Genomic DNA, 12,899 nt, shown 5'->3' with positions numbered 1-12,899 from the left:
AGAAAAAGAGATCCAGAAAGACAGCCAGACCAACCATACAAATAACCAACCAACCAACCAGTCATCAGTCCAACTCACAATCTCCGCCTCGGGCCCTCCGAAGTCGAGGAAGATCATGCGCACGCCGTCGTCAGAGGACATGCGCAGGCGCTCGAAGGGCTGCTGGAGGAGCACCGTCTTCCTGATGCCCATCTCCTCGGTGAACAGGGAAAAGCCCTCGTTGATGTGAACTCCCAGGTTGCACTCCTTCCCTTTCCAGCTGCAGGCTGCCAGGGACCACAGGGGGGAAAAGGGTAACACAGGTTGGTTGGTCACTAAGGGCCGGTTTCCCAGACACAGATTTCTTCATTCTTCATGGAGATTCATCACTGATCTTGCGTATTAGCCCAGGACTAGGCTTAATCTGTGTCCAGAAAACCACCCCTAAAGGTTTTTATTGTAAGGCGTTCTAGTTGAAAGCATCTGCTAAACATTGTAAATGCTGTCATGTTTCTGTTTCACTCCCCTTACAAAACTAAATACTAAAGATACAGTAGTTTATTGACTGATCTGTTCTTTGAATAATTGACAAGGACAGCTCTTATGAGACATACTTCCCGACATTGATCATATAGTCAGTATGAATGCAGACAGTTGCAATTTATTTATTTTGTAGGTCCAGCTTAGATGTGGCTGCATCCCATGAATGCAATGAGTGATTTTTTATTGACAATATGTTGCACCACACCACAAAACCAGTAGAGGGCAGTACTACCCTATTTAAACAGCCAGACCTGCACATACTTGCTGTCGGTCTTTGCTAGTCTATCTGCTGTTGTTTTGCAGGAATTCATGATGACATATACACTTACAGTTGGAGCATTTAAATGTTACTTTTCAAAATACCTGTTCTGCAGCAACGATACATCGTTACTGTGAAAACTCTCTCAGAGGGTGATGCCAAGCATCAAATCTAAAAATAATTAATAATAATAATGTAATGAAGTACATTTCTGAAACATGCTCCTGAAGATGCAGTAACATCCAAAATGTAATAAAAAAAATAAAAAAAAATGTTTTTGGGGGGTTTAATATTAATAATAAGCTCTAATATTGCAGATAGATTGTGGTTTCTGTCAATGTAATTGTCTGCATCATTTCCAATCCCCAATGTTTTTACCTGCACTGCAGTAGGCCTACAGATTAACTTTTGAAGACTGTGTTAGCCCTCTGAGCTAAAAGCCTAGACATTTTCTCCATGAGCTAACGTAAGTCCTCCTGTCTCAGACCCCTCATGACACAAGCATGGTTCTGTACTGAAACCCTGTCTGAGACCTGAAGACTTGTGTTAACTTCCCAAGCTCATGCCTAGGCTTATGCTCAGCGGGCTAACTTGGCGGAGGCTCCTCGTTCCGTACCTTGTCTGAAACCTGAAGACTCGCATTAGCTCCCCTAGGCTTTAGCTCAGCAGGCTAACTTCCTCCGCTACTCCTTCATCCGTACCTGTGGTGACTTCCTGGATGAGCTCTGCGGCGTTGTGGCAGCCGTCCACCAGCATGTGGGTCCAGGTTGAAAGCTCCTTGGCCGAGTTCACCCGGAACACGTGGGTCTCTACACCTTGCTTGGTGCCCATGCGCAGCCCAAAGGAGAGCTCCGAATCCAGCAGGGGAGAGCTCTTCCCCGGACCCGAGTGGACCAGTCTGGAGGAGGCGGGGATGGGGAGAGGGAGGGTAAGAGAGGGGGAGAGAGATGGCATGGAGAAAGGGGGCATAGGGAAGGGATAGAGGGGGAAAGGTGGTAAGAAGGTGGATGAGAGAAAAGGGTGGAGGGAGGGGGGAGAGGAAGTGTAGGACATGAAAGAGGAGGGAGGGAGAGAGAGAGAGAGGGAGAGAGGGAGAAAGAGGATAAGTAGAGAAAGAGCGAGAAGAAAAAAAGAGAACAGAGAAAGAGTGGAAAATGAGAGAGAGAACCATGAGGGGTGGAGAAAACCCAAAACACAACTTGCTGGTTTTCCTAATCTTTGCACATTAATATGACAACATACGTGAACATTTTCAATGGGCCATTTATGGAAGATTATTAAGTATGCCAATAGCCCAGTTTGGGGTGTGTTTAAGTATGATTTGCTGTTTGGCCAGAATGTCTTGACAGACTGGCTGTAATTACAGTACAGGCAAACAGGGAAGTGTGTACACGCGAACGTGTCCCTCCTAGTTATGATGAGATAATTACTTTTTGACCTAATGATCTTATAGTGATAAGCCGTGGCTCGTCATTTAACTGACTTGGCTGGAAGGAGATTTGACTGTCTGGTCACAACCCTATACAGTCTGACACTGCCACATGTGTTAGGTGACAGGCATGTGTTAGGTGGCACATTTATACATCACTGGTTTAAAGTAACAAAATCTGTGTCTTTTCACTACTGTTTATGTGATGTACTGTATCTGCCAGTTCTGACTGCATTATTTGCACTGGAAAGCCCTGGCAAATCAAAGATGGCCACCATACACGGTTCCCTTGCCCATCCCTCTAAGAGAGAATGTCCCTTGAAGAAAAGGTAGCTTTTTGGGGAAATGTTTTGTTTGTACCCGGGGCTAAGGTTTTAGATTGTGTGTGTGTGTCCTACCTGGTTGTGATGAGCGGGTGGCTCTTGACTGGGCTGTTGATGCTGTCTTTAGTGTCAGGCAGGGTGGGGTATAGCAGCAGGTCTCTCTCAGTCAGCAGAGCCAGCACCGGTCTCTCTGGACCCTGGGTCGCCTTGGGGGAGAGGACAGACAGACACACACACACTTTTTCTGAATCATATATCACAACATACACTACCGGTCAAATGTTTTAGAACACCTACTCATTCAAGGGTTTTTCTTTATTTTTACTGTTTCCTACATTGTAGAATAATAGTGAAGCCATCGAAAGTATGAAATAACACATATGGAATCATGTAGCAACCAAAAAAGTGTTAAACAAATCAAATTATATTTTATATTTGGGTTTCTTCAAATAGCCTTGATGACACTGTCGCATATTCCAATGCTTCTTTGACAAAAGGTTAAGATCAAATATAAATGTTCAATTCCATACCAAAGTACAAACAAGGGGAATGTGTAACACTATCATTTATTCAGCAGAAATAACAACGAGTGTCTAGTTTCTGACAATTTGAGGGCAGTTACATTTTGCTCCTCTCATCCCAAAATGTATCGATTTGTCAGCATTCACGGTAGGCAAGGCTGCTTTAAAACATTGAAAGAAATATATTCTTCTTGGAAAATTCCATGTGTTGTGGTGCTTGACGGTAATGTTCCGTCCATCAAGGGCTTTTACTACATTTACATTTACGTCATTTAGCAGACGCTCTTATCCAGAGCGACTTACACATTGGGCTACATTGTTGTTGGGTTTTCAACAATATGGGCCTAGTCCAGACTTAAAAAGCAGTCTCTATGGCTATTCGCCATTAAAATAATTCTGATTCCAGGACTTAATCTGTCTCTGGGAAACCGGCCCTATATGTTTCATTCCTTGAACAACGTTAATTATTTTTCCTTTTTAAGGCACATACTACCTATTAGCTGGCAGCTCCTTAGGACAAGGCTAACGTTAATGCTAAACCTATTCTCAGAAAACACAGAAAGTTGCTTTCAATAAACTAAACAGACATGTCGTACAGTCTTCAGTCGGCTGCTTCTAGGCTAGTCGCTAATGCATTTAAACAGTGTTAGAGTCAGACGCTCCGTATTTCATTCTGTTCATTGCTAATCTGGCTTTCGCATTGCTAAAAAGCTAAACTCTGAATAAAATACATAGGAAAAATGTCAAATACATGTGAAACATAAAAAAATGTGCCAAATAATAAATGTCCATACAAATGTATGTATTACAAATAAATTTACAAATGTATGTCACGCATTAAAATACATTATTTGGAGATTGTTTTGTTCCACATACAGTGCATTCGGAAAGTATTTAGACCCCTTAACTTTTTCCACATTTTGTTAACGTTCCAGCTTTATTTTAAAATTGATTAAACTGTTTTTCCCCTCTTCAACCTACACACAATACCCCATAATAACAAAGCAAAAACAGGTTTTTAGAAATATTAGCAAATGTATAAAAATAAAAAAAACGCTACAAGCTTGGCACACCTGTATTTGGGGAGTTTCTCCCATTCTTCTCTGCAGATCCTCTCAAGTTTTGTCAGGTTGGATGGGGAGCGTCGCTGCACAGCTATTTTCAGGTCTCACCAGAGATGTTCGATCGGGTTCAAGTCCGGGCTCTGGCTGGGCCATTCAAGGACATTCAGAGACTTGTCCCGAAGCCACTCCTGCATTGTCTTGGCTGTGTGCTTAGCGTCGTTGTCCTGTTGGAAGCTGAATCTTCACCCCAGTCTGAGTGCTCTGGAGTAGGTTTTCATCAAGGATCTCTCTGTACTTTGCTCCGTTCATCTTTGCCTCGATCCTGACTAGTCTTCCAGTCCCTGCCGCTGAAAAACATCCCCACATCATGATGCTGCCACTACCGTGCTTCACCGTAGGGATGGTGCCAGGCAGTGAAGGCCGCTGAGGGGAGGATGGCTCACAATAATGGCTGGAACGGAGTGAATGGAATTGCAAAAAACACATGGAAAGGTTCTTCCATCTCCACAGAGTGACCATTGGGTTCTTGGTCACCTCCCTGACAAAGTCCCTTCTCCCCCGATTGCTCAGTTTGGCCGGGCGGCCAGCTCTAGGAAGAGTCTTGGCGGTTCCAAACTTCTTCCATTTAAGAATGATGGAGGCCACTGTGTTCTTGGGGACCTTCAATGCTGCAGAAATGTTTTGCTACACTTCCCCAGATCTGTGCCTCGACACAATCCTGTCTCAGGGGCTCTACGGACAATCCCTTCGACCTCATAGCTTGGTTTTTGCTCTGACATGCACTGTCAACTGTGGACCCTTAGATAGACAGGTGTGTGCTTTACCAAATCATGTCCAATCAATTGAATTTACCAATCAAGTTGTAGAAACATCTCAAGGATGATCATTTTCGAATCTTCGAGTCTCATAGCAAAGGGTCTGAATACTTATGTAAATAAGGTATTTCTGTATTTATTTTTTTATAACTTTGCACAAAAATCTAAAAACCTGTTTTCGCTTTGTCTTAATGTATTGTGTGTAGATTAATGACGATAAAAATGAATTCAATCCATTTGAAATTAAGGCTGTAATGTAACAAAATGTGGAAAAAGTAAATGGGTCTGAATACTTTCCGAATGCACTATATATCCTAAATGCATTCCCTCAATGTTCTTTGGAATGCACTCAAGGGACACATTAGCTGACCAACCAATAGAAAGGCCTTTCTTGGTTAGGGTTGAATAATTTAAGTAATTGGGTTCAAATACTATTTGAAATCATTCCAAATACTTTATCTGTGCTTGATTGAGCTTGTCTGTTGCAATAGAACAAATAGAAAAGTCTCAAACATGTAAAGCCCGCCCACCTGGCACTCCTGGCACGCTAAGGGCTCAGACGCAACAATAGTTTTTGCTGGCGGAGAGTATTTAGCACCTCTGAACAGAGTGTGTGCAAGCCTTAAAGCAAATGCTCAAAGTATTTGAAAGATTTGAAATATTATTTGAACCCAAGCTTGCCTGCCATATAAATGCATAAAACCAAACACAAACAAAAATTTGACCTTTGACCCTTTTACCTGTTCAGTGATCCAGCCCATGTGTTTGACCTCCAGGCCCGCCTGCATGGCCCTCAACTCATCCCTGACGCGGGGAACCAGGCCCAAGACCCCTACCTGGATGGCGTTGTACCAGGACTGGGCCATGATGGGGTCCTTGGCCCTCAGGAACACTGAGCTCTTTCTGCTGGACGAGATCACCTCAAAGTACCTGTGTGAAGGGGAGAGGACAGAGGGAGAAAGAGAGGGGACAGAAAGAGAGGGGGACAAAAAGAAAGAAATGGGGGAGGAGAGAGAGGGGAGAGTGAGAGACGGGCGAAATAAAAGAGGTAAGAAGAGAAAGGGGGGAGACGAACACAAGACATCAGTATTCGCTGTGGTCAGGTCCCTTGTGAATACACTAAGATCCACATTTTGATGACCCTTGAAGTTGAGGAGGGTCAATTAGCTATCCTCCTGTGACAAATTAATTTACATACTATTAAAGGAAAATATTCTCATCCCCTTTACCTCTGGACAAAGTAGTCATGTTAACTTGACATGAGGTGATTCTAACCTAAACATAGTTTGTCGGGTATTTGTCATTCAAGGTCTTTCATACTTTTCAAACACTAGCCCCCTGGAATGCTCCACAATGTATTAACATTGACCGAAACGTTGGTTTGAGCCCCAATAAAGCTCATTGTGGAGAATACAAGAGTGTCCAACACCAGTGTGCTTCTTTTTAACTGAATTTTTTCCTACCAAAGGTGAGATATAAAGAGAAATGCAGTAGGACACACACACACTAGCGCTCCACTACATACCTTTAACTAAGCTTAGTAAAACAAAGCTTCAATCCTTTTCATCAGGTCATAGGCTACTAAAAGTCAAACCAAAGGGGACAGCAGACGGAGCTCAGAACTTGCTGTGAAAAAGGAGATGAAACAGAGCAGCGCTACTTTGCTTCAGGTGAATATTAAGGAGTAGGGTACTCGTTACCTTCAACGGACCTTCATTTCTATTCCAAAAGGAGTGCCTTGTGGGTCTTTTGACTTGATGAACATCTTACTGAATTCAAGAACCAAGCTATTGTACCTAGTTTCTCTCTCTAACTCTCTCTCTCTCATCATGGAACTCAGTTCCCCATTAGCCTGTGCCAAGTCCGCAACAACGGAATGTTCCGGTTTTCAGGGACCGGTTTTCACCCGCAGTACCTGTTCTCTGTGTCCGGGGGGCACTGTTTCCTAGTCACCTGGCACATTTTCAGCGATATGGTCCTGGCCTCCTTCAGCTCGGCAGGGGCGTGTGCGCCTTTCTGTGATGCGGCAGGGGGGGAGTCCCAGGGTAAGGGTGCGCCTGGGGAGGTGTTCTTAAAAAAGGCCGACATCTCCTTGATGTATTTCACTGAGAGGAAAAAAGAGAATTTGTATTAAGGGGGATTAATATTGAGAGGGAAAAGGAAGGTGTCATATCAGGTGAATTGCAAGCCGTAAGAACAATTATTTGGATTTTTGGGTTTCCCAGACACAGATTAAGCCTAGTCTTGGACTGAAAAAGCATACTCAATGGAGGATTTTAATTGAAATAGATTTTTAGTCCACAACTAAGCTTAAACTCAGTTAAAAAACAATTGAGGGTCGGTTTCCCAGACACAGGTTAAGCCTACTACTAGACTAAAAATATCCAATGAGAATGCTTTTTGGTTCCGAACTACGCCTTATCAGTGTCCGGGAAACCGGCCCTCAGTGTTTAGCTGATGGAGTTTGCAAGAGAAGGTTAATTATCCAAATTAAGTTGGAGTTTGAACTATAGCCTTGGCTCCTATCAATGTTGTGAATTTCATGAGAGAGTATTCGCTTTCACTGTTGTGACCAAATCCTGATCCTCTGCTCGCCTTGCCTGTCGTGCAAGCACCCGTTCTCTGTCTTACACATGCTTCTTACATATGGCCTATGCCCACACAGACGCACCACAGCCAGCCTGCTCATTCACTCACCAGACACACACACTCACATGGCAACCGCACATACGCACAAACACACATCCATGCATTCAAGCCCACGCACATGCACTCATATGCACGTGCACATACGTGCATGCTCAAACACACAAACACACACACAGCCTCCTCCTCCTCCAGAGTGGTGGTGGTTCTGCTGCCCACTAGGCTGTGGTATGGGGAGCCAGTGCAGGCTGGGGTATAAATAGACCAGAGGACGGGAGAGAGGGACCAGAAGGGTACGACTCAGGTTTCACTTGGGAGGTGTGAAGTGGTCCTCTCTCAGGGGACAAACAGGGGCTTCCTCTGACCCCAACAGTCAGTCAGTCAGTTAGACTCTCCGAGACCTACCAAAGAGTCAGAGTAAGCAGTATGCTCCAGTGTTTTCCATAAGCGCCGTCCGTCGGCTAAATAGCCGATAACAGACTCTGTAAGCCGGCTACATTTTCCACTTCCTAAATTAAGTAGGTTTCTTTTCATTTAAAAGTTTAAATTCGCTTGTCATAAAAGACAGTTTAGCTTTCTCCAGCTAGAATGAACAATATGCATCTTCTAGTGATCTATTGATAGGACAGGCGCCTGTCAGTCACAAAGCGAGCAATGAAAGGGAAAGATTGCTGGTTTCTCAGTCTGCTGCATGTCCCGCCTCTCGGTACATGTGTTATTTTTGGGAGCTGTGGTTGGCTGCAGTTAACAAAAAAATTCACGGAGGAGGGAGAGCATGATGCTTATTCATCGTCTCCTGTGAGTGAATTTACGCATCCCATGTAATGTACTGTAAGTAATAAAGATGAGTTGAAACCCACTTAATTATTGTTTTGTGGCACATTCATTTATTTTTACCTTTATTTAACTAGGCAAGTCAGTTAAGGACAAATTCTTATTTACAATGACTGCCTAGAAACAGTGAGTTAACTGCCTTGTTCAGGGGCAGAACGACAGATTTTTACCTTGTCTGCTCGGGGATTCAATCTAGCAACCTTTCGGTTACTGGCCCAACGCTCTAACCACTAGGCTACCTGCTGCCTTCTTTCAAGTGTTTCATAGGCCTATACAGTCACGGAGGCGGGGCGCATAGGCTATTTACTGTGCTTTGATTGACAACTGAACAGCAAGTGTTGACTAATTTATAAAAGGTGTCAAACTGACTGAATAAAGTAAATCTCCTTTATCCCTTTGCTATTTCCAGGCTGTATCAAAACCCACCGTGATTGGGAGTCCCATAGGGCGGTGCACAATTGGCCCAGCGTCATCCTGGTTAGGGTTTGGCCAGGGTAGGCCATCATTATAAATAAGAATTTGTTCTTACTGACTTGCCTAGTTAAATAAAGGTTAAATAAAAAAGTACTTAAAGATAGTTATATGTCCATGGTATCACATCGGGACAAGTAAACCAAAGATCTTATTTCTATTTTCCTAGGATTAGGGAAAAAGGAAACCGCACACTGCTCTTGATAGTATCACTGATCTTTAATAAGCTTTACGTATCAGCCTCATGACCTTCGTCAGAGCTTTTGATTTTCCTAGGATTCAAAGCCCATATCGAGACTTGTCTTTGACCGCTGAAGACACTCATCAATGTAGCCTAGTGATGGTTTCATTTGGCTCCCTAATTTGCATACTGGTAGGGTACTACTGCTTTTTGCCGATTATCTGCAGATAAATTATGAAAACACTCGATAAAGATTTTGAATCCTCAATGCAGGCACAATAGGTGGTGGAGAGAGAGCCTCATTCTGGTCCAAAATATGATAAAATAAATCAGATTGAAGATTATAAAAGCTAATGTCATCATACTAATACGGTATTATAAAATGTATTGCTATAGGACTACTGATTTGATTAAAGTGTCGACAATGGAGTAGTCAACAGCTGCTTTCTGTGTAGTAAAGGCCATGTTTAACACCTGCTTCATTATTCAATCATAGCTGTAGGTTTATTCATTGTTGCCTGACTTTGTATAAAAGTAAGGGTGCACAATCTGGTGGGGGTCCTCCTTCATTTAAAAAAATAATAACTGCAATTCTACGTTGTTTCTCAACAGGGAATCCATGTTTACTTGACAGAACACAACCTTTTTTCTTAGGTTTTTGCCACAATAAAATAGTGGACTAGACTAGTTTTTCAGACTAGATTACTAATCTATCGCCTTCCGTCAAAGTTCCACCCACAGTGATTGATTGACAGGTCTGAAACCATAGCAACTCTGACTTACAAACATCCTGCTCCCTCCCCTGACAATCCCTCCCACAGTGATTGATTGACAGGCCAAACTGTTAAAGGGATAGTTCACCCAAATTACAAAATGGCACACTGGTATCCTTACCCTGAGTGTCCACTGCAGCAGAGCCAGTAAAATAAATCATTTGAAGATCAAACATCATTGTGGCAATTCATATCTTCCAGTAAAACTGTAAATATGACTTTAATCTCAAGAGAAGGCAGGTTTAACATAAAAAATGTTTCTCTTAGAAAATAGTCATTTGCATATAGGTCTAGACAATATCCAAAACAACTAACAACACACTGAATTCATACATTTTCAATCATTTTAATTGCAGTCATGTCTTTCTACTCAATACCACAACTCATTTTACCAATCTGGCAGGTAAAGTCGTTAAAGTCTTCAATAAATTCGCTGTGTATTTCGGAGGGAATCAGGGTATTAGAATGTACCAGAGGCCACCAAAATAGAGCTTGTTCTGCAAAACAAACTCTGACCTACACACACACACACACACACACACCGGACAGCCCACCAGTGTTTCAAGCCTCGATGACTCCTGGATACTTTGCTTCTATCATGCTTCTAATTGCCTGCCTAGAGTTTAGCCTAGCTTCCCATTTGTAAAGTAGCTTAGCCGTGTGTAGAGTTCTGACAGGGAAAAGCTATATTCCCTACAGTGAGCCTTCGATCCCATAGAAAATACGGTTGACACTGCATGTCAGAGCAAAAACCAAGCCATGAGGTTGAAGGAATTGTCCGTAGAGCTCCAGGACAGGATTGTGTCGAGGCACAAATCTGGGGAATTGGACCCAAAAATGTGTGCAGCATTGAAGGTCCCCAAGAAGACAGTGGCCTTCAACATTTTTAAATGGAAGAAGTTTGGAACCACCAACACACCAACACTCCACCAATCAGACCTTTATGGTAGTGGCCAGATGGAAGCCTCTCCTCCGTAAAAGGCCCATGACAGCCCGCTTGGAGTTTGCCAAAAGGCACCTAAAGGACTCTGACAATGAGAAACAAGAATCTCTGGTCTGATGAAACCAAGATTGAACTCTCTTCATTTTCATTTCATTTTAGTAATTTAGCAGACGCTCTTATCCAGAGCGACTTACAGTAGTGAATGCATACATTTCATACATTTTTTTCCCGTACTGGTCCCCCGTGGAAATCGTACCCACAACCCTGGCGTTGCAAACACCATGCTCTACCAACTGAGCCACACGGGACCTACAGCATCATCCTGTGGGGATGTGTTTCAGCGGCAGGGGCTGGGAAACTAGTCAGGATCGAGGCAAAGATGAACAGAGCAAAGTACAGAGAGATCCTTGATGAAAATCTGCTCCAGAGTGCTCAAGACCTCAGACTGAAGCGAAGGTTCACCTTCCAACAGGACAACAACCCTAAGCACACAGCCAACACAACACAGGAGTGGCTTTGGGAGAACTCTGAATGTCCTTGAGCAGCCCAGCCAGAGCACCTGAAAATAGCTGTGCAGTGAAGCTCCACTTCCAACCTGACAGAGCCTGAGAGTTCTACAGAGAATAATGGGAGAAATTCCCCAAATACTGGTGTGCCAAGCTTGTGGCGTTGTACCCAAGAAGACTCGAGGCTGTAATCGCTGCCAAAGGTGCTTCAACAAAGTACTGAGTAAAGGGTCTGAACCCAATGTAAATGTGATATTTCTGTTTATTATTTTTAATACATTTGCAAAAATGTCTGAAATTCTCTTTTCGCTTTGTCATTATGGGGTATTGTGTGTAGATTGATTAGGGGGAAAACTATTTAATACATTTTAGAATAAGGCTGTAACTAGTGATGCACCAATATGACATTTTTGTCCGATACCTATATTCGATATTTTCCTTTCCTAAAAAAACAATACCGATAGAGATAATCAATATTTAAAAAAATTGCAGCCTTTTAAGCATTCTAGTACAGTTAAATAGTTAACACACACACATGGACGCAGTGGTCTAAGGCACTGCATCTCAGTGCAAGAGGCGTCACTACAGTCCCTGGTTCGAATCAAGACTGTATCACATCCGGACGTGATTGGGAGTCCCATAGGGCGGTGCACAATTGGCCCAGCGTCGTCCGGCTATGGCCTGGGTAGTCTGTCATTGTAAATAACACACACACACACACACACACACACTGACCAAAAAGTTATTTTGTTGACATTTACGTGTGTCCCCATTACCAGTAAAACATAATCAAAACCTATTTCCTTCACTTACTTGCTGTGCTCTTTTGTTGTTCATTTATTCAGTCATTTCACTCTCAACCAGAATTTCTCATACTATGGAATGCCGTTTGGGTCTTTGCGTGTCAAATAACACTATCAGGACCTGAATATGACTGCACGTCACATAATAATATAACACGTTCATAAATGTACGTTGTTATTACACATTGATTACACTATCACTCGTATTTCATATGTCACAACGGTTCATCGATACGTATGCTATGATGCTGGTAAAGTTGTTTCGCGCACCTACAATGCTGGTCATAAAGCTAGCTAGCTCATGGATGCAAACAATGTTCTTGCCCAAAAACATAGCATAACGACATAATCTGTTTCAATAGCTATAGTTAGCTAGCTAACTATATAGCTAGGTGTCATCATCTAAAATAACCCTAATTTATAAGACAGTTCTTATTTGATTAATGGTGGTCACACCTATCTATGTGAAGCTAGCTACAATAAGGATTAGCCACAATAGTGGACTTTGCCTTTAAAATAAAAGTAGTAGGATTATGCCATAATCGAATGCTAAACGAGGTTGAAATGTTAAATAAAATCAACAAAAGACAATAATTTGTTAGTTTGACAAAAATCAGTTGAAATCACACTGTTATTACATTTTTTTATTTTTTTTTTTTTACATTTTAGCAGACGCTCTTATCCAGAGTGACTTACAGTAGTGAATGCATACATTTCATACAATTTCATACATTTTTTTTGTTGCAAACACCATGCTCTACCAACTGAGCTACAGGGAACTGGATGTACTATACTTTAGAATTGCATTG

General features: G+C 42.5%; 1 protein-coding gene across 2 annotated transcripts in view; it reads right to left on the bottom strand.

Moving 5' to 3' along the window:
* Positions 1–12,899, bottom strand: part of LOC106565276 (alpha-1-syntrophin) — a 77,197-nt gene that overhangs the window by 22,414 nt on the left and 41,884 nt on the right. For both annotated transcript variants that reach the window (XM_014132207.3, XM_014132208.3), the window contains exons 3-7: positions 6,849–7,038; positions 5,674–5,863; positions 2,609–2,739; positions 1,483–1,679; positions 79–266 (exon numbers count right to left, since the gene is read on the bottom strand). In XM_014132207.3, coding sequence (XP_013987682.1) covers positions 79–266; positions 1,483–1,679; positions 2,609–2,739; positions 5,674–5,863; positions 6,849–7,038 — 896 coding nt within the window. The remainder of the gene's footprint in view (positions 1–78; positions 267–1,482; positions 1,680–2,608; positions 2,740–5,673; positions 5,864–6,848; positions 7,039–12,899) is intronic.

Source organism: Salmo salar, chromosome 12 (genome assembly GCF_965601325.2).
Source record: "Salmo salar chromosome 12, fSalSal1, whole genome shotgun sequence".
In the NCBI taxonomy this organism is placed as follows: Eukaryota; Metazoa; Chordata; class Actinopteri; order Salmoniformes; family Salmonidae; genus Salmo; species Salmo salar.
Note: the sequence above shows the minus strand (reverse complement) of the source record. Positions and strands in the feature narration are given on the sequence as shown.